Here is a 26,468-nt window from a genome sequence, read left to right as displayed (position 1 = left end):
TTGTAAATGTAGATTTTCTTTGAAAGTTAGTCATCATATATAACATTTTGAAACTTTCTTTTCCAGGATCTTGCTTTGGTTCCTATAGATGGTCATCCTTTCCATTTCTTATGTTTTAAAACCACATGCTTCAGATAGTTGATGCCAGATTTCTCACAATTTGTATTCATAAATATTCCCAATGTTTACCTCTGCAACAGTCTATCCCTGGGGGATAGTGGAACATTTCTGAACACTTGGCAATTTCCTCATAGCACTATTTTTTCTTTATAGTACCTTGAAGTAACTATTTTTAAAGCCCATGTTGAGTGTCATACATGTGCTGTTTTAGCATATCTTCAGCCCAAAGAAGCATCTTTAGTGCTCTCAACAGACCTATAATAATTTGCCTTTCAAAATGATTCTGTTGATTTCCTAGAAAAAGAGCCCTCCAAAATGCCAGTTAATTGAATGCTTACCAGGTACTTCACACCATTATTAATATTTTTGTAATTACCGCCATTTATGGCATTATCTTTAAGATACCCCAAAACTATAATATGTTTCCCTGTCTTTCACTGACTCATTCACTTTTATTGCAAAAGGTTTACCCTCTAGGTCAAGAAAGAATGGAATGTGGTTTATTGATTAGACCTTCTTTGATTCTCATTTTTAAGCAGATATTCTTTTCCTCATTCATGAAACTCCATATTGTCTCTAGAGATTTAAAAAAATTATTTTAACTCCAAGTGAAAAAATCTCTACAAAAGTAATACTGAATCTTTGGTTTCTTTTGGATTTTATTTATATTATCCAACTATCTTAAGACTTCGTGTTGTACTGCCAGCTTACATAAAACAAAATAGAATGAAACATGAATCAGTTTAATCCATCCTACTAAAAAATATTTTTGTAGTTAACAAACTTAGCAGAGAGATTTAATTTATGAAATTAATTCTCAAAGACTTACTGCTTTAACTGAATATTATGTTGGGTGTTTGCCACATGTAATTCAGAGTGGGTGGGTTGTTTGTTTTTTTTTGGCATTTGAAGAAATGTATTACTGTTCTGTTGTACTGGATAGAGTCTTGAAAGCAAAGTAATTTACCTAAAACAAAAATTTTTTAAGGAATTATTATAAATGGCTTTTATTTGGAATTCTGCAAATTTGTATTAATATTTAATACCTGCTTTGTGCCAGATCACTTACTAGTAATATAAGTCACTTACTAGGTAGGAAGGATACATAGTCTCTGCTTTGGTGGAACTCACAGTTAGAAATACAGTATGATACTATAAATTGCCAGGATTTAAGGATGACTATAAATGAATTTGGATCTGTTGGATTTACAAGTTACTGTTTAGGATATCCAGGTGGGACTTATTCACTGGACAGTAGATACAGTAGTGTTATGTGTCATAACAAAGAGCTCTGATCCCTTTTCGTAAAAACTCAGTACTCGCATATGGTGCCACGGGAGCTGGAAAGACCCACACAATGCTAGGATCAGCTGCTGAACCTGGAGTGATGTATCTAACAATGCTAGACCTTTACAAATCCATGGATGAGATTAAAGAAGAAAAAGTATGTAGTACGGCAGTTTCTTATCTGGAGGTAAGTTGGTAATATTATTTTTTGGTTTAATCAATAGTATTGAGAAATCTTTTTATAATAAATTCCATTGTCCTTTCAAATTATTCTATCAGGCAGAAATTTTTTCATGAATATATTAATATAAAATCATTAAAATTCCTGGTCTTCAATTATTTGTTGTAGATTTTATTTTTTTCTATTAAGTATTTTGCCATAACTGCTGACTTACACAGAAGTAGTAGGATTAGTATAGATAGTATAAAGAACTTCTAGATTCCCTTCATTTGGATTCCCTATATGTTAACATTTTACTCTTTTCTTTCTTTCTGCATATGTGGTTTTCCTTTTTTTTCCCCTTAAACTGTTTGTTACAGGCTTGTAAAAACAGGAAATTTGTTAAATAAAAGCTGAATAGTAATCAATATCAGGAAATTAACAATGATATAATGAGATTTTGATAATTCTAATAACACCCTTTCTTGAAAATAAAATCTAAGATCGTGTATTGTATTCAGTTGCAATTCATCCCTTTTGTCCCTTTAATCAGGATTTTTTTTTTCTATATATATTATATTGCTGTTGTAAAGCTTTTAGTTTGGATTTGTCACGATTACATTCAGGTTATGGACTGACAGGAATACCACATAAGTGATGATTAATTCTTATATAACATATCAAGAGGCTTATATAATTAGTCCTGATACTGGCTGTGTTAACTTTGATCAATTTCATTACGCTGGTGTCTACAAAGTTTTTCCACTATAAAGGTACTGTATTTCCCTTTATGGGACTTCCCTGGTGGCTCAGCGGTAAAGAATCTGCCTGCAATGCAGGACACGCGAGTTCGATCCCTGGATCGCGAAGATCCTCTGCAAGAGAGCATGGCAACTCACTCCAGTATTCTTGCTGGGAAAATACCATGGACAGAGGAACCTGGCAGGCTGGACATGAGCCAATCAACTGAGCATGCATTACCCTTTATAATTAATAAATAACTTGTAGGGAAACAGTATAAATCCTGTGACTCCTCATTCTTTGGTCTGTTCATTTTAGTATCCACTGATGATTCATGCCTGAATCAATTACTATCATGATTGCAGATGGTAATGATTTTCAAATTCCATCGTTTCGTCTACAGTTCTTCATTGGCTTTCTACTACAAGGAAGAGCTTTCCCTTTCCTCTACTGTATCGATGTAGACTAATGGATTCTTAATATTATTTCATAGGTTATAATCCTTTTCTCTAAGTATTTATCTGTATGCTTAAATTGTGCAGATCTCGTGTGTGTGTGTGTGTGTGTGTGGTTTTTTTTGACATACCTCATCATTTGAGACTTTCTACCCTCTTAATAGCTGACATTCAACAAATAATAACTAATTATTGGCACTCTCACTTTGTGTTCAGATAGTGTTTCAGAAACCAATGCAGAAACAGACATCCCTGATTTTACTGCCTTTTCATTTGTGATGTCAGAGGGTCAATTTCTAGTTTTTACTGCTCTTGCTGACATCTTATTGTTTGAGAGTTTCTTCACATTTCAAAAATTGATTTAAAATTATGTTGCTAAAAATTGTTGTCAGTCTATAGAACTTGGTGATAAAAGAGAAGTCAAATTCATTTTCTGTAGTTAAGTATTTTGAAAAGAATTGTTCTGAACTTAATTAGGAAGAGAGCATGGCACCGTATTCATTATTTCTTCCTTAGATCCTTTTATATCTGGGAGAATTTCGAAGTTTGCTTATTTTTATAATGTTGTTAGTTTTTTCTTTCTTTAAATCTGTTTTCATTTTACTAATGGTAAGGCAATGTCTAATCTAATGGTTTTCCACTCAAGTCTATGCACCACAATTGGCTGTGGGGCTTTTTAAAATTAGACATACCTAGACCTCACCCCCTGGACATTTTAGTTTAATAGATTTGGATTGTGGCCAAGACATCTATGTATTTTAAAAGCTTCCAGGTGATTTTGATTCATAGACCAGCTTGATAGTAATTGTATAATTATATATTTTGTATGATTGAAGTGGGTAAGGGAAATCATTTAAAAAGTGACTGTTGCTTATCAGAAAAATAAGAACCAAAAAATTATCTCTTCATTTTATCATTTTACTACTTCTAAGAATTTATTGTGTTTAAAAATTGTTAACATTCATTATAACAAGTTTTACCAGCAATGAATTATCACTGTAAGCTATTTATTAGAACATGGGTATAACTTATAGAAAATAATTCTTAAAGATTAAATTTTATATGTGTTTTTTTAATCTTATCAAATAGGTATAATTGTCATTTTGTTATCAAGTAAAAAACTTAGTACCTTTAGTAAGTACTGGTTATCACATAATTCATAAAATTATGTCAAGTGCTGGTTATCACGTAATTCATAAAATTATGTCAATTGTACTATTTCTGTACACTACTTATATTGTTGTTGTTTAGTCACTAAGTCATATCTGACTCTTTTGCAACCCTATGGACTCTAGCCCAGCAGGCCTCTCTGTCCATGGGATTTCCCAGGCAAGAATATTGGAGTGGGTTGCCCTTTCCTTTTCCAAGGGATCTTCCCAATCCAGGGATCAAATCCATGTCTCCTGCATTGGCATGCAGATTTTTTACCACTGGGAGCCAACAGGGAAGCCCTACATTACTTACAGAAATTACTAAAAAGAAAAAGAATTGCCAGAAATTTAAAATACAGATGTGTATTCAGTAGAGTGAGGATATCAGACTCTGCTCTTACCTTTGTGACTGTGAACTAGGGCAAATCACTTAAACTCTGAGGGCCTCAGTTCCCTCATTCAAGTTGGGGGGAGACTGTCCCATTATGGAATTATCATTACATGTTAAACTTAATGCAGTTGAAGGATAAGTGAAATAAATACCATCCATCTTTCAGGGGTTTTCTTTAACTTTTAAGCTCTGAAATTTAAAAAGTTTGGACTACTTGGGCATCATGAAATAATATCTTCTCCAGTAAGAACCACACTACTTCCATACAACTTACATTTCCAATCTATTATAGAGTTTCCCAAGACTGTTTGTCCCATATATTTCCAGAAAATAGGAAGAGGCAATTCCAGCTATCCTATTTCTATTGACTTTTAGTCATCAAATGGGGAATTACAGGAGGAGGATATAAGGACTCCATCATTAAATTTTAAGTTCAAGTGCTGGTTATCAAACTCTTATGTTTTATCAGATGTTAGAAAAGTCATGGCAATGTGTAATAGAAGGGATGAGATGAATGAAAATGAGCTGCTGCTTCTCTTTGAGACAAATTCTAATATAACCTTAAGGCAGCAATGTATACATGTTTATGTGATGTTGTTGCTACTGTTTCAGTGTCAATGCTAAGCATCAATGCTAAGCAGTCCTTTTCATTTTAAGGTATATAATGAACAGATTCGTGACCTCTTAGTAAATTCAGGGCCACTTGCTGTCCGGGAAGATGCCCAAAAAGGGGTGGTCGTTCAGGGATTGACTTTACATCAGGTATGTTTACAAACTTCTTTTTTTGCTTGTTCAAATAGCAAGTATGGTAATTTAGCCATGTACTTATTTTAAAATAATGAAGTATCAAGTTAAAATAATCAAGTTTATCATCGGTCTTCTTTTGTTTTCTTTTAAAATAATCAAATAGGCTTTTCTTTTAAAACCCTACTTGGACATTTAATATAGTATATTATTCTGCTTAATGTATTATTTTATCTCCTCAGAGAGATTAGATTTTATGTTTTATTTTTTCATTTAGCACAAAAGTGCTAAGCAGATGATACACGATTGATATTTAATGGGATTTAATATATGGAAAATAATTTCTATTTTACCTGTAAAAGTCTGCTTGATTTTGGTGGTTTATTAAAAAATTTAAAGACCAGTGATTAATTTGTATGTTTTTCTTCTGTTTCAACTAATTTAGCCCAAATCTTCAGAGGAAATTTTGCAGTTATTGGATAATGGTAACAGAAACAGGACACAACATCCCACTGATATGAATGCTACATCTTCTCGTTCTCATGCTGTTTTCCAGGTAACAGGTCACTAGACCATAGCTCTTAAAATTGAATTTAAATGTAGCCAAATTTATGAATGGTAACCTTCAAACATTCTAAAATATCTCTTCATCTGTGGACTTTTCTACTTCTCAGCACTTCCTTTACTTTGCAGCTTTGAGAAGATTCAGTCAAGAATATTTAGAATTGAGATGATGTAAATTAGAAACACGTAAATTTTTAACCTGTGTAAAAATACATGATAGTAAAATGAAAGTATTAGAGGTTTTCCTTCCTTTTCTTAAATTGGTAAAAATTATTTAATCTTTCCAAAAGATAATCTTTTATTCAGAGCAGACTTTCTCTTTATAGCTCTAGATTTATAGAACCAATACACTGGGGAGGTACTGATTAAGATTTCACCATAGTGACCGTGTAAGTAGTTGCATTCTTTAAGAGTGTGTGATTCAGTTGATGCAGTACTTTTTAGGAATACAGGTCTAGAAAAGCCTGAAGCATAGGTTAGTAGTTGTTATTTGTAGTTTCTAGTTCTATTAAAATTCAAACGATTATAAGCTTTATTCTGGATTATGCTATTTGAAACTCATCTAATAGTTATAATTGAAAGAATTCAAATCTGAGGATATCAAATCTTTCAGAAAGTCTCTAATCCACAAAGCTTCATTAATCTTTTCTCTTCTTCCCACTGACTCTTCATTTATCAGTAGTCTTGAGAGAAATGTTTATCAGGGACATTGAAATTTCCCCAAAATATCTTAGACTAAGTGTTACCAGAGTATAAAAGGCAACCGTTTTAACCTTCTATCAAACCAGGAGTTATTACTATTTACCCTCTAGCACACATATAGGAAGTCTTTTCATTTTCAAATTTTTCTCAACTTTAGTAATTACTTTTGATACTCTTAGATATCAGCCAGTCCAGTCAAGCTGTACCTTGTTCAGTATGTATTTATAGTGAAAATAATTGATTTCTTGCTCTTTTAAAAATAAAGTGTACATTTCCCTTTCAATTTTATTAAATCTAATCCTCATTTTCCCTATTATCCTGTAATTTCAAAAAGATTTATTTGAGACAACAAGATAAAACAGCAAGTATCAATCAAAATGTCCGAATTGCCAAGATGACACTCATTGACCTGGCAGGGTCTGAAAGAGCCAGTGCTACCAGTGCTAAAGGGACCCGGTTTATAGAAGGCACAAATATCAATCGATCACTTTTAGCTCTTGGGAATGTTATCAATGCCTTAGCAGATACAAAGGTAGGTACTATATGTTTATTTGTGTAAGTATTTTGAAATATGCATAATTCCCAGAAACATATTAATATAATTTTGTTTTAAAGATCTATTATAAATCAAGTTTTAAGAATATAAGAATCATGTTTACATAAAGAGCAAAGACCACAGAGAGCCTAGTATATCAAATAAAGCTTTGGGTCTTTTTTGTTTGTTTTGTTAACGTCTCGTTTTATAATCAGAATTTGTTGAATGAAAGGTATTGAATATCAGATTGAGAGTTAATATTTATGATATTTCCTCATTTATTTTGAATTTGATTTTTTTTTAATGACAATTTAATGAGCACTACACAATAAGCATGATAATTAAATTGCTATGAAGACAAAGCACACTTTAGAAAAAGTTAATTCTGGTCTGGTTAGTATTTTATTTATATATATATATATACACACACTATAAAATTGAGTTAAATATTAAAGAATATTGAGTTTTCTTAGGAATAGGAGCTTAGGGTATAAAATATAATTAAATCATCTAATAGGATAATGTTTGCTAGATGCCTTTGGGTCATTAAAAAATATTTTTTGTCTACTCAATGCCAGAAGTGCTTACAAGAGCACAGCATATTCAATAACTTCTATATTTGTAAAAATGACTTCCTTTTTTTTTTTAAGTTAATTGGCGCTGTTGGTTAAGAATCTGCCTGCCAATGCAGGAGACGTAGGAGATGTGGGTTTGACCCCTGGGTTGGAAAGATCCCCTGGAGTAGGAAATTGCCACCCACTCCAGTATTCTTGCCTGGAAAGTTCACGGACAGAGGAGCCTGGTGGGCTATAGTCTATGGGGTCGCAAAGAGTCAGACAAAACTGAGCACTCGCACACATGATAATTTTAGTTCAAACCAAGCTCAGAAGCTGTAGGAAAGTTACTGTTAAACTCCTCAAAATGTTGCATTTTGATACATATGAAGTACATTAAAATGATTTGGGAACTCTTTTATTTAAAAAAAAAAAGGCAAGTTTCTAAAATCACGTGCATATTACAAAAGCAAAATATATTTTGTATTCTAAGTTAAAATCTCAGAATATGTGAGCAGACAGTGTGGTATAGAGACTGATTTCCTAAATTTTGCCATTCATGAAATTTTTTCCATAACTGATTTAATAATCGACTGCTGTTGAGTCATTTGTTAGTCAGTGTTTAATGCATATCTTATACATGCAAAATCAATTCAGGTAGCACCAGCCTGTGCACACTCCACACTGTTTGAGAAAGACTGCTCTGATGGAAAGCACAGTACTACTGGGAGCTGGGAGACCTCAGGCTAGTTTCTAGCTTTGTGAATTACCAACCATGTGACCTGACGCAAGTCATGTGGCTTTTTGCTTAGCTTCATTTTTTTCTTCTGTAATATGAAAAAGTTACATTGGATAGCATAAGATTGCTTTTTCTAGAAAAATAAAGTTATCTTAGACCTGTGGTTGTGCTTTCAGATAAAGTATTTGTAAGTTTATAATTTATTTAGTATTCTTATTAGATGGTTATTTAAAGAGAGAAGTAGCTCTCTACCATACAGAATTCTTATTATTCCTCTGGAGTATGTTTCTCCAGGGCATATATTACTTTCATATTTTAATTTCTTTTAAAAATGAAGTTTTTTTAATAGACATTTTGATTTTGAATAGTTTTAAATACAGAAAAGTTGATTAGATAATACAGGAAGATTTTATTCAATATACCCCAAGCTCAAGTTTCCTCTATTAATATGTCACATTAATACGGTACACTTATTACAACTAATGAAACAGTATTGATATTTTATAATTAACTAACATTCACACTTAATCAGATGGAGATATAATCTTTCAGTGGGAAATTTGTTTTTTATATTCACTGAGCAGTCCCATAAGATGTGTAAGGCTGGGCAAAGTTGTGCAGTGCTTAAATTCTTATAGTGAAATGGTAGCAGGTTTGCATTTGAATGTGGAAAATGACATAAGAATCCTGTTTTTGTTCTTTCAGAAAAAGAATCAGCATATTCCTTACAGAAATAGTAAGCTCACTCGCTTGTTAAAGGATTCTCTCGGAGGAAACTGTCAAACTATAATGATTGCTGCTGTTAGTCCTTCCTCTGTGTTCTACGATGACACATATAACACTCTTAAGTATGCTAACCGCGCAAAGGATATTAAATCTTCTGTAAGTGTGTTTACTCTGCCTTTGTTTTTAAGAGTACTTGGTGCATTTTTTTTTTCTTTTTTATACCTCTAGCGAAATATGAAATAGAGATATATTTCTACTAATGAGTTAAGAAATCAAGGCTAGAAATGTCTTTACTAACCCAGTTAATTGAGCATAAACTAGGACAATTAAAACATTAAGCATCTTAATTACATATATAATAAATATGATTTATTATTTTATTTAATTTTATATAAATTTAATATTATTTAATCTTTTGGAGAATTAGGATGTTTTAGTGCCTTTCTCTCTAACCTTTTTCATATCATGACACGTGATATTTTGATGGCGTTTTGGTGTAACTGGTCAAGGCTTCTAACACATTTGTTGCAGCCAAAGCTGATACTCTGCTGTAGCCCAGCACCAGCAGTTTCCACCTGAAAACCATGGCCATGTTTGCTAATCTCTTCAAGCCTTAGTTATTTACTTCATCTATAAAGTAGATACAATATCTGTCTCAGTTTATAAAGTAAATAGTTTTTTAAAAAGAATCTATTTTCACATTCATGATATTGATGTAGCCAATCTGTATAGCTACAGCAATGTAATAATGAGTGGTTAGGCTGGTATTTTTGCCAATAATTTGGGGTAACTTTTTTTTAATGTAAGTCAAACATGATGATGGATGTGTAAAATCACAAGACTTCAGAGTTGTAATAGACCTAGAGTTCAACTGGTAAATAATGGCTTCTCTTCCCACTTACCCCTCTGCTACTCCCATTGGTTGAAGATAAGTGGGTTATTGTCTTCCTTAGAGAAATACTCACATATTGTTTGTATAATAAATTGGGAAAGGTTGTGCTTTATTGAGTACACAGAAGTTTTCACACATATTTTTCATGCACTGCTTACACCAAACCACTGAGGGAGACATTTTTAGCTCTTCTTTACAGTTGAGGAATTACATGTTCAAAGTTGTAAATATTAAATTCTAAGTTAAGTGAGAAATGGGCAAGGCCTCGAAATCAAGTATTTGGATTTAATGTTCTTTCCACTATTCCATAGCTGCCAGGGGACTCATACTTTCATAAAAAGGATAAAATATATTGAGAACTTGTTAAAAGCTGCTTGAACATACAAACTGGTAAAAATTTAAATTGTCTCTGTATCTTAAAAGTTAAAGGACAAAGGAAAAAATGAGCAATTTTTATTTTATGAATGGCTGCTTTGTAAGTTCTTTAAAGTTCTTTAAAGTACCTTTTCTCTGATAATAAAGAAGGCAGTTTCTTAACGTTATTAACGTGCTCAGCATACCCTTACCCACTTGTCATAGATTTTAAGCATGAGCATAGTTGATTATATTGTCATGACTGTAATTGTCACAAATTCTGAGTTCATGAAGCTGAATAAATGAGGATGTAATGCTATTTTGTTTACATATATAACTGATTGTTATCTCTGTATATGCACAATCATAATTTCTTCTTCTTAACAGTTGAAGAGCAATGTTCTTAACCTCGACAATCATATAACTCAGTATGTAAAAATCTGTAATGAACAGAAGAAAGAGGTAAGTCTTTTCTTTACATTGTTGCTAATCTCTCTCAGTTCCTCATTTATGGGATTCTGCAATCTTTATTGTCTAAAATTCTGTTGTCTATTATAATTGAAATTTTGTTCAGTTATTTTTCACAGCTAAAATTTTTCTGTGGCTGTGCATAATGGAAACATATAATTTGTATTTTTAACTGCTGTTTCTCTCTACTAGATTTTAATGTTAAAAGAAAAACTAAAGGCCTATGAAGAACAGAAAGCCTTTACTGATGAAAGTAGCAAAGTAATGATTTCAAACCCTCAGAAAAAAGAAATTGAAAGGTAAAATTGACATTAAGATCTCGTTTTAAGGATTTTGTAAACTTTAGTCAGATAATTAAAATTTAGTCAAATTTATCATTATCATCATTTGTTGTGTGTCATTATATATTCTCAACTGTTCAGGAAGTCACAGATTGGTCTTATATGGTACACTTTGGAGATCAGGTAATTTTAATTGTGATTATACAGATAGTGAGAAGCAGGTCTTAAGTATGGGATAGAAAAAGTAAAACTAATTATGTCATTTATGAAATTGGTTTTTAATAGTTTCCATATTTTTCTTCTGTGGTGTTAGTCCCTTCTGGCTGCTACAACAAAGTGCCACAGACTGGGTTGCTTATAAACAAACAAAATTATTTCTTACAGTTCTGGGAGCTGGAAGTCCTAGATTAGTGTGCCAGCATGGTTGGGTAAGGGCTGCTTTCCATGTTGTAGACTTCTTGAATCCTCACATAAGCAAAAGAGAGGGAGCTGTCTCTGGAGGCTCTTTTATAAGGGCACTAATCCTATCGATGAGGTCTCCACCCTTATGACCTACCTAAGCATCTTCCAAAGGCTCCACTTCCAGTACCATCACCTTAGGTGTTAGGTTTCATTCAACATGTAAATTTTGGGGGACACAAATGTGTTCAAGCAATGGCATCTGGCATTATCATTATTTACATGGTGCATATAAATTGTGTCTACTCTTTCCTTAACTTGATATAACTCTAATAATCCACTTGAGTTTATGCAATTAATTACTTAAAGGGACATCTCTCAATGATATAAGTTGACACAGAAAAATGACCTGTTTCATCTAAGTTTCTTAGCAGATAAATTTAAAAAACAAAAGCTGTAATACAGTACTCACAAGCACTAAGATAATTTCCAAGTTGCCCTAATGGGCAATAGTTGAAAAGCTTTGAATCTTGAGTAGTTCTAAGAAGACAGAAAGGAATTCTTGGATCAAACAAATTTGAAAATTGTTCCTTACTTAAGGAATCTTAAGAAGTTTCCAAAGTACATGAACATATTGAAAGCTCCAAGAGGCCCATAGGAAAAGCAACCTGTTCACCTTTGATTGAAGGTTGAGTAAGCCTTCTCCAAAGCTAATTTTCTATTATCATTAATATGAGAAACTAACCACATCTTAAAGCACTGATTACTCACACTTAGAACTCTTGAGTTTGCAGATGTCTTAGTGTACATAAGGAAGACTAGTGGACAGTGATTTTCAACCTAGTTTCAAGTGTGTATTGAAGTTTACATAAAATATCCTTGATTTGAAGAAAATAATTTTTTCTGCCTCCGTCTTACCCTAGATGTTAAGATAACTTCTAGGAAAATAACACTTTATTTTTTTAACTGTCTTTGTAGTTTTTGATGATATTTAGGCCCATATTAATTTCATCTGATGACTACAGCACCTCAGAAATTTGAAATGGGGTATTGTTTTCTAACTCACAGATTAGAACAAGAATTATATGTCATCCTTTCAAATCTTAATCCTGTGTTACCATACTGTGCTGTTTTACAGATACAATAAGAAACAATTAAACAATTATTTCTCTCTCAGTGACAATGAGTCCATTTTTCATACAGCATAAAGTTGTCCTGTGTATTATTAATAGCTCTGCTTATGCCAGAGATTTCCTTAATAGTGTTTAAATTATTTTCTGTTAATCCCACTAACAACCCACTGTCAAGCTAAAGTTATATTTAATAGTCTTATAATACTTTTTGTTATATTCTACCAACTTTACAGTGTCTTTTGAAAAATAACAAGTAAAATTGACTCCTCATTATTCATTTAATCTTAAAGATTCTAACTCTGCTATATCATTAGTTGTGTTATTATAGTTTGTTAGTCAAATATGGGATTGGTCCTTATGTAACCAGATAGCTCTTTGTTGTTGCAAGTTTCTTGAAAATTAAAGCAGCCACCCACTGCTCAAATTTGGAGTCATTGCTTGCATGAAATTGCTCAGCCCTACTTAACCAGATCTAATCATCAGTTGAAATTGTACGAATTGGTAGACTTTTCTGGAGTTGATATGGCTTTGAATCATTGACATTCGCTTTCTGGTTGTTGATTCAAGAAAGAGGTACCTGAGCTATGAACACTTATTTGGGTATTTTTGACACTTCAACATGACTTAACCAACTATAAAAACTTTGAGTTGTAATTCTCTCAACAGGTGAAATAATTTGCATGTATTTATAAAGAAGGTAATAATACAGCTATATATCCCAAAGCCTTTGTCATTCTCTCACCAAAGCATCTGTCTTCTGAAATAAATATATGTAATACTTTTTATCATATCATACTTCATATAGAATTTCTTTAATGCCATGAATTTTTGCTGTCTTTAAGAAATGTAATTTAAAAAAAAAAAGAAATATAATTTTTATGAAGTTTAAACGGGTAAAGGGAAGACTATGTACTATTTGCTCTCTGTTAAAGCTATTAGAAAGATAATACTCAAAAAAAACTTAAAGCATAATTGTTAAGCTACAATCCTTTGGCCACCTGATGCAAAGAGCCAACTCATTGGAAAAGACCCTGATGCTGGGAAAGATTGAAAGCATAAAGAGAAGAGGGTGGCAGAGGATGAGATGGTTAGATAGTATCACCGATTCAATGGACATGAATTGAGCAAACTTTCGGAGATAGTGAAGGACAGGGAAACCTGGCGTGCTCCCAGTCCACATGGTCGCAAAGAGTCAGAAACAACTGAGCAACTGAACAGTGGGAAAATACTCAAAAAAATCATAAAAAAGTATAATTGTTCATGTCCAGAGTAACTATATAACTTCACTTATGACTATACCAAGAAAATTGTCTAGAGTTCATCATATGTCACATAAAATTATTGGCAAAGATTTTGTTTTCTAGCTACACGAATGTTTTAAGTGACTAGAAAATAGTTATTAGTCAATCCCATAGGACTGTCTTTATAAAAAAATGATTTTTTTAAGAGCTTTCTTTGATACTAATTCCCTTCCTTCCTAATAACTAAACACCACCAACTAAAATAAGAATGAACCATAAAATTTCAAAACTGACAAATATTTAACTATGTCCTTGGGTAAAGTATTAACAGAAAATCCAAGAAATTATCTTCAGGTAGAACCTAAAGATAACTTATCAAATCATTTACTGGCATTAGAGTTGTTGTAATGTAATACAATGAAATTACAATGTCCGTACATACTTCTTATGAAATATTTATCAGTTTGACAAAACTTCAGTGAAGTCGATGTATTGTGGTTTATATTCATTCCCAGAAGAGTTAAGAACTCTTTACTACTGACGTAAACTGTCAGTGTTTTTACCACAAATCCTTACAAATATACCTAAAATTCTTGCCAAGGAACATTTATTTTTAAATGCATATACTGTGTTACCATTTTATTTTAAAAGGTTCACAGTTACTTTTTCTTTGAGAATTTTGCCTGTGTGTGATTGTCTCTACTGTTACTGTAGCTCAGACATGATCTGTGACCAATATTCTGCCGACCCTGGAGGATGCAGGATTGCAGGCTCCTTTTGTTGTTTAATCACTAGGTCGTGTCGAATTCTTCTGTGACCCCAAGGACTGTAGCCTGCCAGGCTCCTCTGTCCATGGGATTTCACAGTCAAGAATCCTGGAGTGGGTTGCTATTTCCTTCTCCAGGGAATCTTTCCAACCCAGGGATCAAACCCATATCTCCTGCATGGCAGGCAGATTCTTTACTGCTGAGCTACCGGGGAAGCCCATACACTCCATTTAGGGCTTTCACAGAAGTGATTCCACTTGAGGTCGTTATGCATTTGGAGGATATGTGAGTCATACTCCCCAACTTTGATTCCCTATATCTCTCTTGCATTTTGAAGGAAACACACTGGAGTGGCTTTTCTAGATTTACCACATTGTAAACTTGGATGTTTTGGGTCTTGGCATTGTCAGCTGACTCTTGGCCAGGCTGCAGGGGGTACCTGACCGTATGTTGTGTTTTCACTGTTACAAGTTCTGAAGCTAAAAATCGGCTATCTCACTTTCCCTAGGGGGCCATAGAGGCACCATATGATTATGCCACACACTGCTTACTTCTTCACAGCGAGCCAACACCAAAACAACACACAATACTGTGTTTCTGGGGCCTTGTGAATTGAGATAGTACAAGTCCACATTATCATCCTTTTCTTACAAAGTATTTTATTTTTGGTAAGTTACTGGATTATGCAGACAAAATACAGTGTATGACTGATACCATAGACCTTAATATACTGATATCTTTTAATAACATGACCTTTCTTGGAGAGGAGAGAAAGAGAAAGAAACCCAGTGTTATAAAAATAATATTCATAACCCTTTACCAGCGATCTCACTTTCCCTAGGGGGCCATAGAAGTACCATATGCCCTTATTCATGCAATTCTCTAAGTAAACTGCATTACCTATCACAAAATACTGAGATTCTATGTTTTATTTTTGTTAGATTTCAAGAAATTCTGAACTGCTTATTCCAGAATCGAGAAGAAATCAGGCAAGAATATCTGAAGTTAGAAATGTTGCTTAAAGAAAATGAACTTAAATCATTCTATCAACAACAGTGCCATAAACAAATAGAAATGATGTGTTCTGAAGACAAAGTAGAAAAGGTATTTAACAACTCTATCATTAATTCCTAGAGATGGTAAAAACATGGAGACTTATAATTCTAGAAATTTCATAGTGTTATATAATCACTCGTCTACAAATACCTGGAAATGCTAGAGGAAATAGAACATTCTTTGAAATGTATAGTTAAGTGTACAAGAAAAATAAATAAATTCCTAAGTGTCAGAAACAAAAAGGAAATAGCTGTAAAATCTCAGTTAAATCTGTTGCTTCTGTGAGGGTTGACAGAATGCTTAAGAGGAAGTTAACACACTCAGGGAGAGTTGGGTACCAGAGTGCAGCAGAGAGAACAATTGACCCCAGACGCAGGCAGTGATTTACAGCTTAGATCAGTAGGAGATTCCACCCACCCCATCCCATCCCCACCCCAGAAGAATGCTTTGTACTAACATTGTTACAGTTTCCATTGCATCAGTGCTTAAAAAAAAGATAAACTTTTAATCAGTTTTATTATTTAATGTAGTAAAGTGCACTGCTGTCCGCCTCATACACACAGACCACTTTCACTATCCTGCTTTGATGTACACTACTACTTAGATAAGGGGCCTAGGGAGACGGGGATTTAGAAATGAATGATAGTCCAAGAACTAGGAAACCTTCGCTCTTAGTATTGGAAGTATACCAGAAGAAAACATGTTACCAACTAGCACAGGAAAATAAGAAACCAAGCCTAGGGTAAGAAAGGAAAGTCTCTTTTGATGACCATCATTATTGGTACACTTTTCACAGGATTTTGAGGTTTGAATTTTTACATTCCATGTGTTTTGTTTAACAAATCCCTAAAGTGGGAAATTAGCATAGGAAATGGTATCAGAGCAATAATAATCTATAGGGAACTGAGTGGAAGCAATATAAAATCAGCCTAGTGAAACAAGCCTAGGTTTGGATTTTCAATTCAAACCACTAATGAGAGCTCACTGTCCAAAATTACAAAACATGTGAAACAGTCCTCCACAAGCAAGTCAGCAGACTTAGGAAATATGATAGAACCCCTCCCCTGCAAAACATCGGATACAACAAACTGATAAAACCTATAAAAACAAAAGTTATCAAAGAAGGAATCAAAGATGAAAAGAATATATATATATATATATATATATGAGAAGAAAACAAATGAAACTTCTAGAAATTAAAGATTTATTCACTGGAATTTAAAATTTCTGTTTATAGGTATAGTTCAGTTCAGTTCAGTCGCTCAGTCGTGTCTGACTCTTTGCGACCCCATGAATCACAGCACGCCAGGCCGCCCTGTCTATCACCAACTCCCGGAGTTCACCCAGACTCACGTCCATCAATTTGGTGATGCCATCCAGCCATCTCATCCTCTGTCGTCCCCTTCTTCTGCCCCCAAACCCTCCCAGCATCAGAGTCTTTTCCAATGAGTCAACTCTTCACATGAGCTGGCCAAAGTACTGGAGTTTCAGCTTTAGCATCTTTCCTTCCAAAGAAATCCCAGGGCTGATCTTCAGAATGGACTGATTGGATCTCCTTGCAGTCCAAGGGACTCTCAAGAGTCTTCTCCAACACCACAGTTCAAAAGCATCAATTCTTCGGCACTCAGCCTTCTTCACAGTCCAACTCTCACATCCATACAGGTGTAGTACTAGGCCATATTTTAAATACTTGACATCCATTAACACATTTAATTCTCCAAAAATCCTGTGGGCTATATAATATTATTATCCTTGTAATTAAAATGAGGAAACCAAGGCCCAGAGAAGTCATTCTGTCAAAAATCACCCATTTCATAGAGTCCTGCTGCTGTGTATCCAACTCTGTGCAACCCCATAGACGGCAGCCCACCAGGCTCCCCCGTCCCTGGGATTCTCCAGGCAAGAACACTGGAGTGGGTTGCCATTTCCTTCTCCAATGCGTGAAAGTGAAGTCGCTCAGTCGTGTCTGACTCTTAGCGACCCCATGGACTGCAGCCTACCAGGCTCCTCCATCCATGGGATTTTCCAGGCAAGAGTACTGGAGTGGGGTGCCATTGCCTTCTCCGTCATAGAGTCCTAGCTACTATTTGAACTCAAACAAGCTGATGCTGGAGCCTGAACTCTTGTCCCTGGAGGGAGGAGCCTGGTGGGCTACAGTCCATGGGGTTGCAAAGAGTTAGACACAGCTGAGTGACTAAGCACAGCACACAAAGAGAGAATTAAAGAACTGGGAGATCTAAGGAAATCACACCAAATACAAGATAAAAAGATGGCAGATGTGAACAGGATGTTATGTAAAAAAAAAACTAGAAAGTCATGCATTCATCTAGTAGATATATTGAAGGAGATACGTTAATGCAAAAGGGGAAAGGATAATGTGCAAACTCTAAGGCTTATACTTTTCTAAAACTAATAAGTTGTCAATAAAATGTAAATTCAAGAAACATGAGTTGTAAGTAGGAAAGAAAAATATATACTTGGAGGTGTGCAACTCGAGTACCAAAAATCAGAAAAATAAGCATTTTGAAAATAATAGATTCTCCCCAGTTTTGGTGCTCATTGATGATAAGATTAATTGCATTTTTAAGTACTTTTGTACTTACTAAACACATTAATAAATATGTTTATTAATAATACATTAAATCAGTCATTCAAAGTAGTTTATATAATTTAATCACATAGAGATTAAATACATGAAATGTATTCACATATTACTTATTAAAACCTTTCTTTTGTAGATAACCCCCAGTCCTGTTAGATTTCCACCTTAACCAAGTCTTCTTTTCCCACTTTCCCAGAAGTAACAGTTATCTATAAAATTTTTACATATTTTTTAATATCTGAAAGCCATCAAACTTTTATAGTGCTTTAAAAAACTATCATTTTAGGTTTTTTCAGCCCAAGAAATGGGAAAGATGTGATAGGCTAAGAAATTAATCATAAAGCATTAATAATGTGGCATGGATATGAGAATATCAGTTACTATTAAACTAATTATCAAAATTAGTAATTTATTTACTGAATATGCATTTATTATGCCTTATTGAAAATGTTTATTTTAAACCACTTTATTGAGATACGATTGATGTTTAAAGAAACTCACAAACATTTAACGTAGACAACTTGACAGGTTTCAAGATAAATATACACTAGTGACACCATCACCACAATCTATGCCATAATCCTGTGTCACACCTCCTAAAGTTTCCTCCCACCCACTTTAGTAGTAGTAGTAGTATATTAACAGAAACATTTAACATAAGATCTATCCTCCTAATGATTCTTAAGTATACAACAATACACTATGATTCAGCTTTTAAAAAAGAAGAAAATCATGCCATTTGCAACAACATAGGTGAACCTGAAAGACATGCTAAGTGACATAAGCCAGACAGAGAAGGGCGGATTCTACATGATACTATTTATATGAAAAATCTAAAACCATCAAATTCAGAAGTAGAATCAAATGGTGTTGCCAGGAGTTATGGGGAAGGCAAAATCAGGAAGTACTAGTCAAAGGGTACAAAGTTTTAGTTATGTAAAACAAATGCACCCTAGAGATCTACTACTGTACAGCATAGGGCCTATAGTTAGTAATGTATTGAATACTGAAAATTTCTTTTTAATTTTGTTTTTCAAGTGTATATAAAATGTTCCTCACATCATTTTAAGGCAGAAGACTAGAATGTATATCTTTGTTTAAAATTTGTTGCTATGTACTTTAACTTTCTTGAACTACAAGATTGTTGCCAGTATTTTTGATAACCTTCATGACTTCCAAATAATAAAATATCTCGTAGGACTAATATTGGGTTGGCCAAAAAGTTTATTTGAAGTTTTTCTGAAAAACTCAAACAAACTTTTTGGCCAACCAATATATTAGTTTGTTATTATGAAATCCCTACATATGTTAGTTAAGTGGAATTCTGAAAAACTGCTGTATTACCTATTCTAAAAGTTGTATGTTATATCTCAGTTATTTGCATTTGCTATAATTTACAGTTTGAACATCAGGAAATTCACAGTTCACATATTGCTGAAGCCTGGCTTGGAGAATTTTGAGCATTACTTTCCTAGTGTGTGAGATGAGTGCAATTGTGCGGTAGTTTGAGCATTCTTTGGCATTGCCTTTCTTTGGGATTGGAATGAAAATTGACTTTTTCCAGTCCTGTGGCCACTGCTGAGTTTTCCAAATTTGCTGGCATATTGAGTGCATCACTTTCACAGCATCATCTTTCAGGATTTGGAATAGCTCAACTGGAATTCTATCACCTCCATTAGCTTTGTTCGTGTGATGCTTTCTAAGGCCCACTTGACTTCACATTCCAGAATGTCTGGTTCTAGGTCAGTGATCACACCATCGTGATTATCTGGGTCGTGAAGATCTTTTTTGTACAGTTCTTCTGTGTATTCTTGCCATCTCTTCTTAATATCTTGTGCTTCTGTTAGGTCCATACCATTTCTGTCCTTTATCGAGCCTATCTTTGCATGAAATGTTCCTTTGGTATCTCTGATTTTCTTGAAGAGATCTCTAGTCTTTCCCATTCTGTTGTTTTCCTCTGTTTCTTTGCATTGATCCCTGAAGAAGGCTTTCTTATCTCTTCTTGCTATTCTTTGGAACTCTGCATTCAGATGCTTATATCCTTGCTTTTCTCCTTTGCTTTTCGCTTCTCTTCTTTTCACAGCTATTTGTAAAGCCTCCCCAGACAGCCATTTTGCTTTTTTGCATTTCTTTTCCAAGGTAATGGTCTTGATCCCTGTCTCCTGTACAATGTCACGAACCTCATTCCATAGTTCATCAGGCACTCTATCTATCAGATCTAAGCCCTTAAATCTATTTCTCACTTCCACTGTATAATCATAAGGGATTTGATTTAGGTCATACCTGAATGGTCTAGTGGTTTTCCCTACTTTCTTCAATTTAAGTCTGAATTTGTTGAAGCTGGTTTTAGAAAAGGCAGAGGAAACAGAGATCAAATTGCCAACATCCGCTGGATCATGGAAAAAGCAAGAGAGTTCCAGAGAAACATCTATTTCTGCTTTATACTGTGCCAAAGCCTTTGACTGTGTGGATCACAATAAACTGGAAAATTCTGAAAGAGATGGGAATACCAGACCACCTGATCTGCCTCTTGAGAAATTTGTATGCAGGTCAGGAAACAACAGTTAGAACTGGACATGGAACAACAGACTGGTTCCAAATAGGAAAAGGAGTACGTCAAGGCTGTATATTGTCACCCTGTTTATTTAACCTATATGCAGAGTACATCATGAGAAACGCTGGACTGGAAGAAACACAAACTGGAATCAAGATTGCCGGGAGAAATATCAATAACCTCAGATACGCAGATGACACCACCCTTATGGCAGAAAGTGAAGAGGAACTCAAAAGCCTCTTGATGAAAGTGAAAGTGGAGAGTGAAAAAGTTGGCTTAAAGCTCAACATTCAGAAAACGAAGATCATGGCATCTGGTCCCATCACTTCATGGGAAATAGATGGGGAAACAGTGTCAGACTTTATTTTTCTGGGCTCCAAAATCACTGCAGATGGTGACTGCAGCCATGAAATTAAAAGACGCTTACTCCTTGGAAGGAAAGTTATGACCAACCTAGATAGCATATTCAAAAGCAGAGACATTACTTTGCCAACAAAGGTCCGTCTAGTCAAGGCTATGGTTTTTCCTGTATGGATGTGAGAGTTGGACTGTGAAGAAGGCTGAGTGCCGAAGAATTGATGCTTTTCAACTGTGGTGTTGGAGAAGATTCTTGAGAGTCCCTTGGACTGCAAGGAGATCCAGCCAGTCCATTCTGAAGGAGATCAGGCCTGGGATTTCTTTGGAAGGAATGATGCTAAAGCTGAAACTCCAGTACTTTGGCCACCTCATGCGAAGAGTTGACTCATTGGAAAAGACTCTGATGCTGGGAGGGTTTGGGGGCAGAAGGAGAAGGGGACGACAGAGGATGAGATGGCTGGATGGCATCACTGATGCGATGGACGTGAGTCTGGGTGAACTCCGGGAGTTGGTGATGGACTGGAGGCCTGGCGTGCTGCGATTCATGGGGTCACAAAGAGTCGGACACGACTGAGCGACTGATCTGATCTGATTTTATCTGATAATTTACAGTAATCATAATATTTTTCAATATTGTGTAGGTTTCCTTTAAATCAATGCCAATTTTCTGTAAGTACAATTACCTGATTTATGTCTTATAAAAAGGCAAGAAATTCAGTCATGGAAAGCTGATTGAGAGCAGCTTGTTTTGAACACTTTTATATATATCCTAAGCATTGTGCTAGACACAATAGAGATAAACAAAAGTACGAGACATTATAGTATTTCAGTTATTTATAAACTAGTTGGAGCAATAAAATGATATAAAAATGACACAGCACTGTATGATTGTCATGTAAGGGATAGCGCAATAATAAAAATGGCTAATATTGAGCATTAATTGTTTGTCAGACACTTTTCAAAGTCTTTTGCATGGGATATTTCATTTAGGATTTATAACAAGCCTATGAGGTATATCCTCTATTATTACCACGGTTTGTGAGCAGCAAAGATACAGAGAATTCAAGTAAGCTGTCTAGAGATATATGCCTAATCAATGTGACCAAACCAATATTAAACTCTGGCAGTATGGCCTCAGTCTGTACTTCTGAGGATCCTACTATACTATAAGTACTAAGTGCTATAGCTATTCAAAGTAAAAAACAGTGACTTCTGGTTGTGGTAAAGAAAGGCTTCGTAGTAGAGAGATGAGATTTATACTGGACATTTTTATGAAAATACTGTGTGCATGCTAAGTTGTTTCAGTCGTATCTGACTGTGCAACCCTATGGACTGTAGCCTACCAGGCTCCTCTGTCCATTGGATTCTCCAGGCAAGAATACTAGAGTAGTTTCCATGCTCTTCTCCAGGGGATCTTCCCGACCCAGAGATTGAACCTGCATTTCTTACATCTCCTGCATTGGCAGGCAGGTTCTTTACCACTAAGTGCCACCTGGGAAACCCTGTATAAGAACTATTAGTGGGAAAAAAATAAAAAGGAATACAATATTCGAAACAGAACATCAGTTTGACCAGAGTACAATGTCGTCCATAGCTATGCTCAACACTTCCTGCCAACCCCCACGCCTTTGCCACAGCAGGTACCACTGAAGTGGCTGTAGCACTCTTCCTCTCTGAATCTGAAGTAGCCAGAGTTAACCACTGTGAATATATTGGACATGGAACATGATACAAGATGTATTTTGCCATATTGGGAATTTATCAATTCTATTTCAAAGGGAGTGCCAAATTCTGGAAGCTTTGGTTGCCAGGAATTTTATAGTCTATTTTTATAGTCAAGAGGCAATCTTTGAAGCAAATAAGTAGTGTATTAGTAAAGCTTAGACTCAGGTTGCCATTTTTTGAACATTAAAATATTAGTACATTTAATAAGTTTGGTCTATTTAATACCAAGCTAATTTACATAATAGTTATTTTCTCTTTCTTACCCTGTTGAATTGTGAATGTGTGTGATTGGAAACATTGAGACATAGAGTGAGGAAATAGATTTGGCTGATTTCTTTTTTCTGTTTGCATCCTTATTCTGCTTTTTTTCAATACATTTGCCTTTTCTCATACCTCACTTTTGGTCCTTTCAATTGCTTTTCCAATTTTTATAGCTATTCTCATGAGATTAGGTAAGCAATGGAGATAAAACCTCCTAAGTTTATTGGCTGTAAACTACTGAAAAATGTAGAAAGATACCTAGAGATTTAGTTTGTTCTCACAGAATTGTCAAAGTATAGTTTTACTAAACTGCTTGCTAGGGTAAGGGATTTTATATCTGTCTTGGACCCTCTCCAAAGAGGTTTACTCTTATAGTTGCTAAAAGAATCTCATTGATTCAGCTATGAATGGTTCTAGAATATGGACTCTGAGAATAGTATTAAAGTGAAGGTCCTGGGCAATTTTATGAATGTATAGAGTTAATATATAAGTTGTATTAATGAAATAATGAGTTCACTGTGTTAGCAGTCAGTTCTTTTGCACAAAGCAGTAGTATTATAATACCTGAATTTTAGAATTACATGTTTATTCTCGCTCAAGACCTTTTATGGTATTTTGGAAGTTGTATTAATAAAACATATAAAGCTTTTTTGAAACTTTAATAGGAAACAATTTACTTTAATGTGAGGGTTTAATATACATATTTTAGAATTTATTTCCAAACATTTACTTGATACTTATTTCAGAATAGTAATTCAGTAGGGATTACCCTGATGAAAAATGTCCCCATAAAGAACCATCATAGAGGATACATTTCATGAAAATAAGTACAAACTCAAAAACATATTTCTTGAGATTTTCAGTCAAAAATTTTGAGTGTTAAATATTGACTGCCGTCAGACCCATAGATCATTTCCTGCCCTGATTCTAAAAGTATCTGCAATATTTGTAAACATTAGAGAAATAGGAAGGTAGTTTGATTTAATTGCCTTCCTTCAGACAGGTACAATACATTTATGTTCATTTTTCAGATAAGGTGACTGAGAGCCACACAAATTTGACTTGCCTAAATGTTCATAGCTGCTGCATAGCAGGAAAAGTCAAGAAGCTGTGTATCCTACCTTCTGTTATAGCAGTGGCTCTAAACTTTACAGGTTTCAGGACCACATTCTACTTTTAAAATAAAATTTTAGAACCTTAAAGAGCTTTTGTTTATGTGGATTTCATCTACCAATATTGTGTATGAAATTTAAACTGAGATTTCCAAAAGTACGTTATGTATTAGTTAAGAACAATTAATTACCCATTGCATGACAACATAACACTTTAATGAAAATAGTTGTTTTCTAAACCAGAAAGAGGCAGTAAGAAGAGTGACATTGTTTCCTATTTTTGCAGATTTCTTCATTCCCTGGTTTTTCCTCAAAATGTCAACCTTTTATGAAAGATAACAAGAAAGTTAGGAGTGAGGCCTTTAACCCAGTTCAAATGTAGTTCCTCCTCCTTTTTCATTTTTTTTTCCCGCCATAGGGTATGTTTATCCCTACTTCCAAAACCGCTATAAGTGCTTGTTCTAACCTTTAGCGACGTATTGTCTCAGGTCCAGCCATCATATCTGATGATTATTGAGTTTAGTGGCTTTTGGCAATTAGCCCAAAGAAGTCCTACCATTCTGCCACACTGTGCCCATGATAGTTTGCAGGACCCTTGGAGTAAAAAACTAGAAAGCCAGTTCTGAACTCAATTTGTGTGTAGATAAAACACCAAAAATATTTGGGCTATCCATTATGTGTCCTCAATCAACCATCAAGCGAGATCAGATGTTTATGACACTCAGATGTAAGCTCTGTTTTCTGTCATTGACAACAGCCAGTCTAAAGGCCTTATAGACAAAACCTTAGAACAATAGAATACTCTGTTTCTTCACATCTTTCAAACTGAAGGCAAGATAAGAGCAGTACATGCATCTGCTTTGTTTTCAATGAGGAAATCACAGGAGTCAGGCCCCATATGAACTTTCAAATGCAACATTTAAAAGCATATATTTTAGCAACAGCAAAAAAGAAGTTATAGTCTTCAATTTGGCCATTGTTTTTCTTAAAGTCATAAACTCTCAACATGTAATTTTATAAAATGACTCACAACTCAATTTCCTATTTTCCTGCAAGCAGCAGTATTGTGAGATTTCAAAGGGGAAATAGCTTTAAGTATAAAAGTATAGCCTAATTTAATAGGCTACAGTAGCACACTTAAAAGGAAATATACCACTGTACTAATATCACATACATCAAATATCACAAAAGAGTGACAATTAAATGCATTATTTTTCAGGCCACTTGCAAAAGAGATCACAGACTTGCAATGTTGAAAACTCGCCGCTGCTATCTAGAGAAGAAAAGGGAGGAAGAATTGAAGCAATTTGATGAGAATACTAATTGGCTCCATCGTGTCCAAACGGAAATGGGACTCTTAGGTCCAAATGGTCATATACCAAAGGTACATACATATTTTATAGTCAGATTTATTTTCTTAGAACTGAACTTCTTAAACTCACTGTTGTATAAATATCTTTCATAAGGCAAATTTTGGTTCATCTCTCTCAGATTTAACTGACTCATTTTACTGTTTTTAACTGAATATGCCTTCTACCTCCCTATTTACCTACTAAATTTCTTTTTCTTTACTTTCAGAAGAATAAAGTTACATTTAAATGTTTTTCTTAAGTGATTGCATCCTTTTATGAGGTCGTTCTTAAGTCAGACTGAAGTAATTCTATTTCAGACTTTCAGACTGTACTTGAATTTTCATCATGTAGGTGATTTAAATTTAATAAATTGACATTAGTTTTAAAATTAGTTTTAAATGTGGTCACCATTATTTGTATTATAGCCAAATAAAACCAGTTTGAAAGCTGTATGCATTTATGTTTATGTACTGAATTGACAATAGTCCATCTAGAATATAAATTAAGTATAATTTGCATTATACTTATAATCTAGTATATTCATGTAATTGACAGTAAAATATAGCCCATCTCCAACTAGAAAAGTACTTAAGAGCTTGTTTAGTATTAAAAAAGCAAAAAAATCCATTGATATTTACTAGTTTGCCTTTGTTTTCCCATAATTATCTTAAGCTCCCAATTTTTTAAATGGTACAGTATTCTTTTTAGTAGTACTATTATTGCTTTTTTTGCCTACTTATTAGCATTTATGAAGTTAATATTCTTCAGGTTATTTTCAGTAAATTTAAATTTTATTTACCATGGTCCAATCTAATTTTTCTAGCAGTCTGTCTTCTATAACTCTCTTAAGCAGAACTTTTCACACCTGAATATAAATCTAGAATTAGTGTTTCAATTCTTGTTTTTTAATGCATTTTATTATAAATAATTTGAAAAAATTAAAACTGTTTCTATTCCCATCAACCTATCCCACTCTCAGTCCTTTTTTTTGTGGATATTTTCATGGCTGAAATAGGTATCTACTTTTAAGCCATTCTTTCTTATA

The 26,468-nt window shown here is 34.2% G+C and overlaps 1 protein-coding gene across 2 annotated transcripts in view; it reads left to right on the top strand.

The window, feature by feature from the left end:
• KIF18A (kinesin family member 18A) overlaps positions 1–26,468 on the top strand; it is an 85,932-nt gene that overhangs the window by 10,331 nt on the left and 49,133 nt on the right. For both annotated transcript variants that reach the window (XM_005216292.5, NM_001192909.1), the window contains 9 exons: positions 1,437–1,594; positions 4,963–5,067; positions 5,495–5,605; positions 6,650–6,847; positions 8,849–9,025; positions 10,503–10,577; positions 10,776–10,882; positions 15,346–15,508; positions 25,291–25,455. In XM_005216292.5, coding sequence (XP_005216349.1) covers positions 1,437–1,594; positions 4,963–5,067; positions 5,495–5,605; positions 6,650–6,847; positions 8,849–9,025; positions 10,503–10,577; positions 10,776–10,882; positions 15,346–15,508; positions 25,291–25,455 — 1,259 coding nt within the window. The remainder of the gene's footprint in view (positions 1–1,436; positions 1,595–4,962; positions 5,068–5,494; positions 5,606–6,649; positions 6,848–8,848; positions 9,026–10,502; positions 10,578–10,775; positions 10,883–15,345; positions 15,509–25,290; positions 25,456–26,468) is intronic.

The sequence above is a fragment of the Bos taurus genome, chromosome 15 (assembly GCF_002263795.3).
Source record: "Bos taurus isolate L1 Dominette 01449 registration number 42190680 breed Hereford chromosome 15, ARS-UCD2.0, whole genome shotgun sequence".
NCBI lineage: Eukaryota > Metazoa > Chordata > Mammalia > Artiodactyla > Bovidae > Bos > Bos taurus.
The sequence above is the reverse complement of the archived record's forward strand: the minus strand, read 5'-3'. Positions and strand labels throughout refer to the sequence as shown.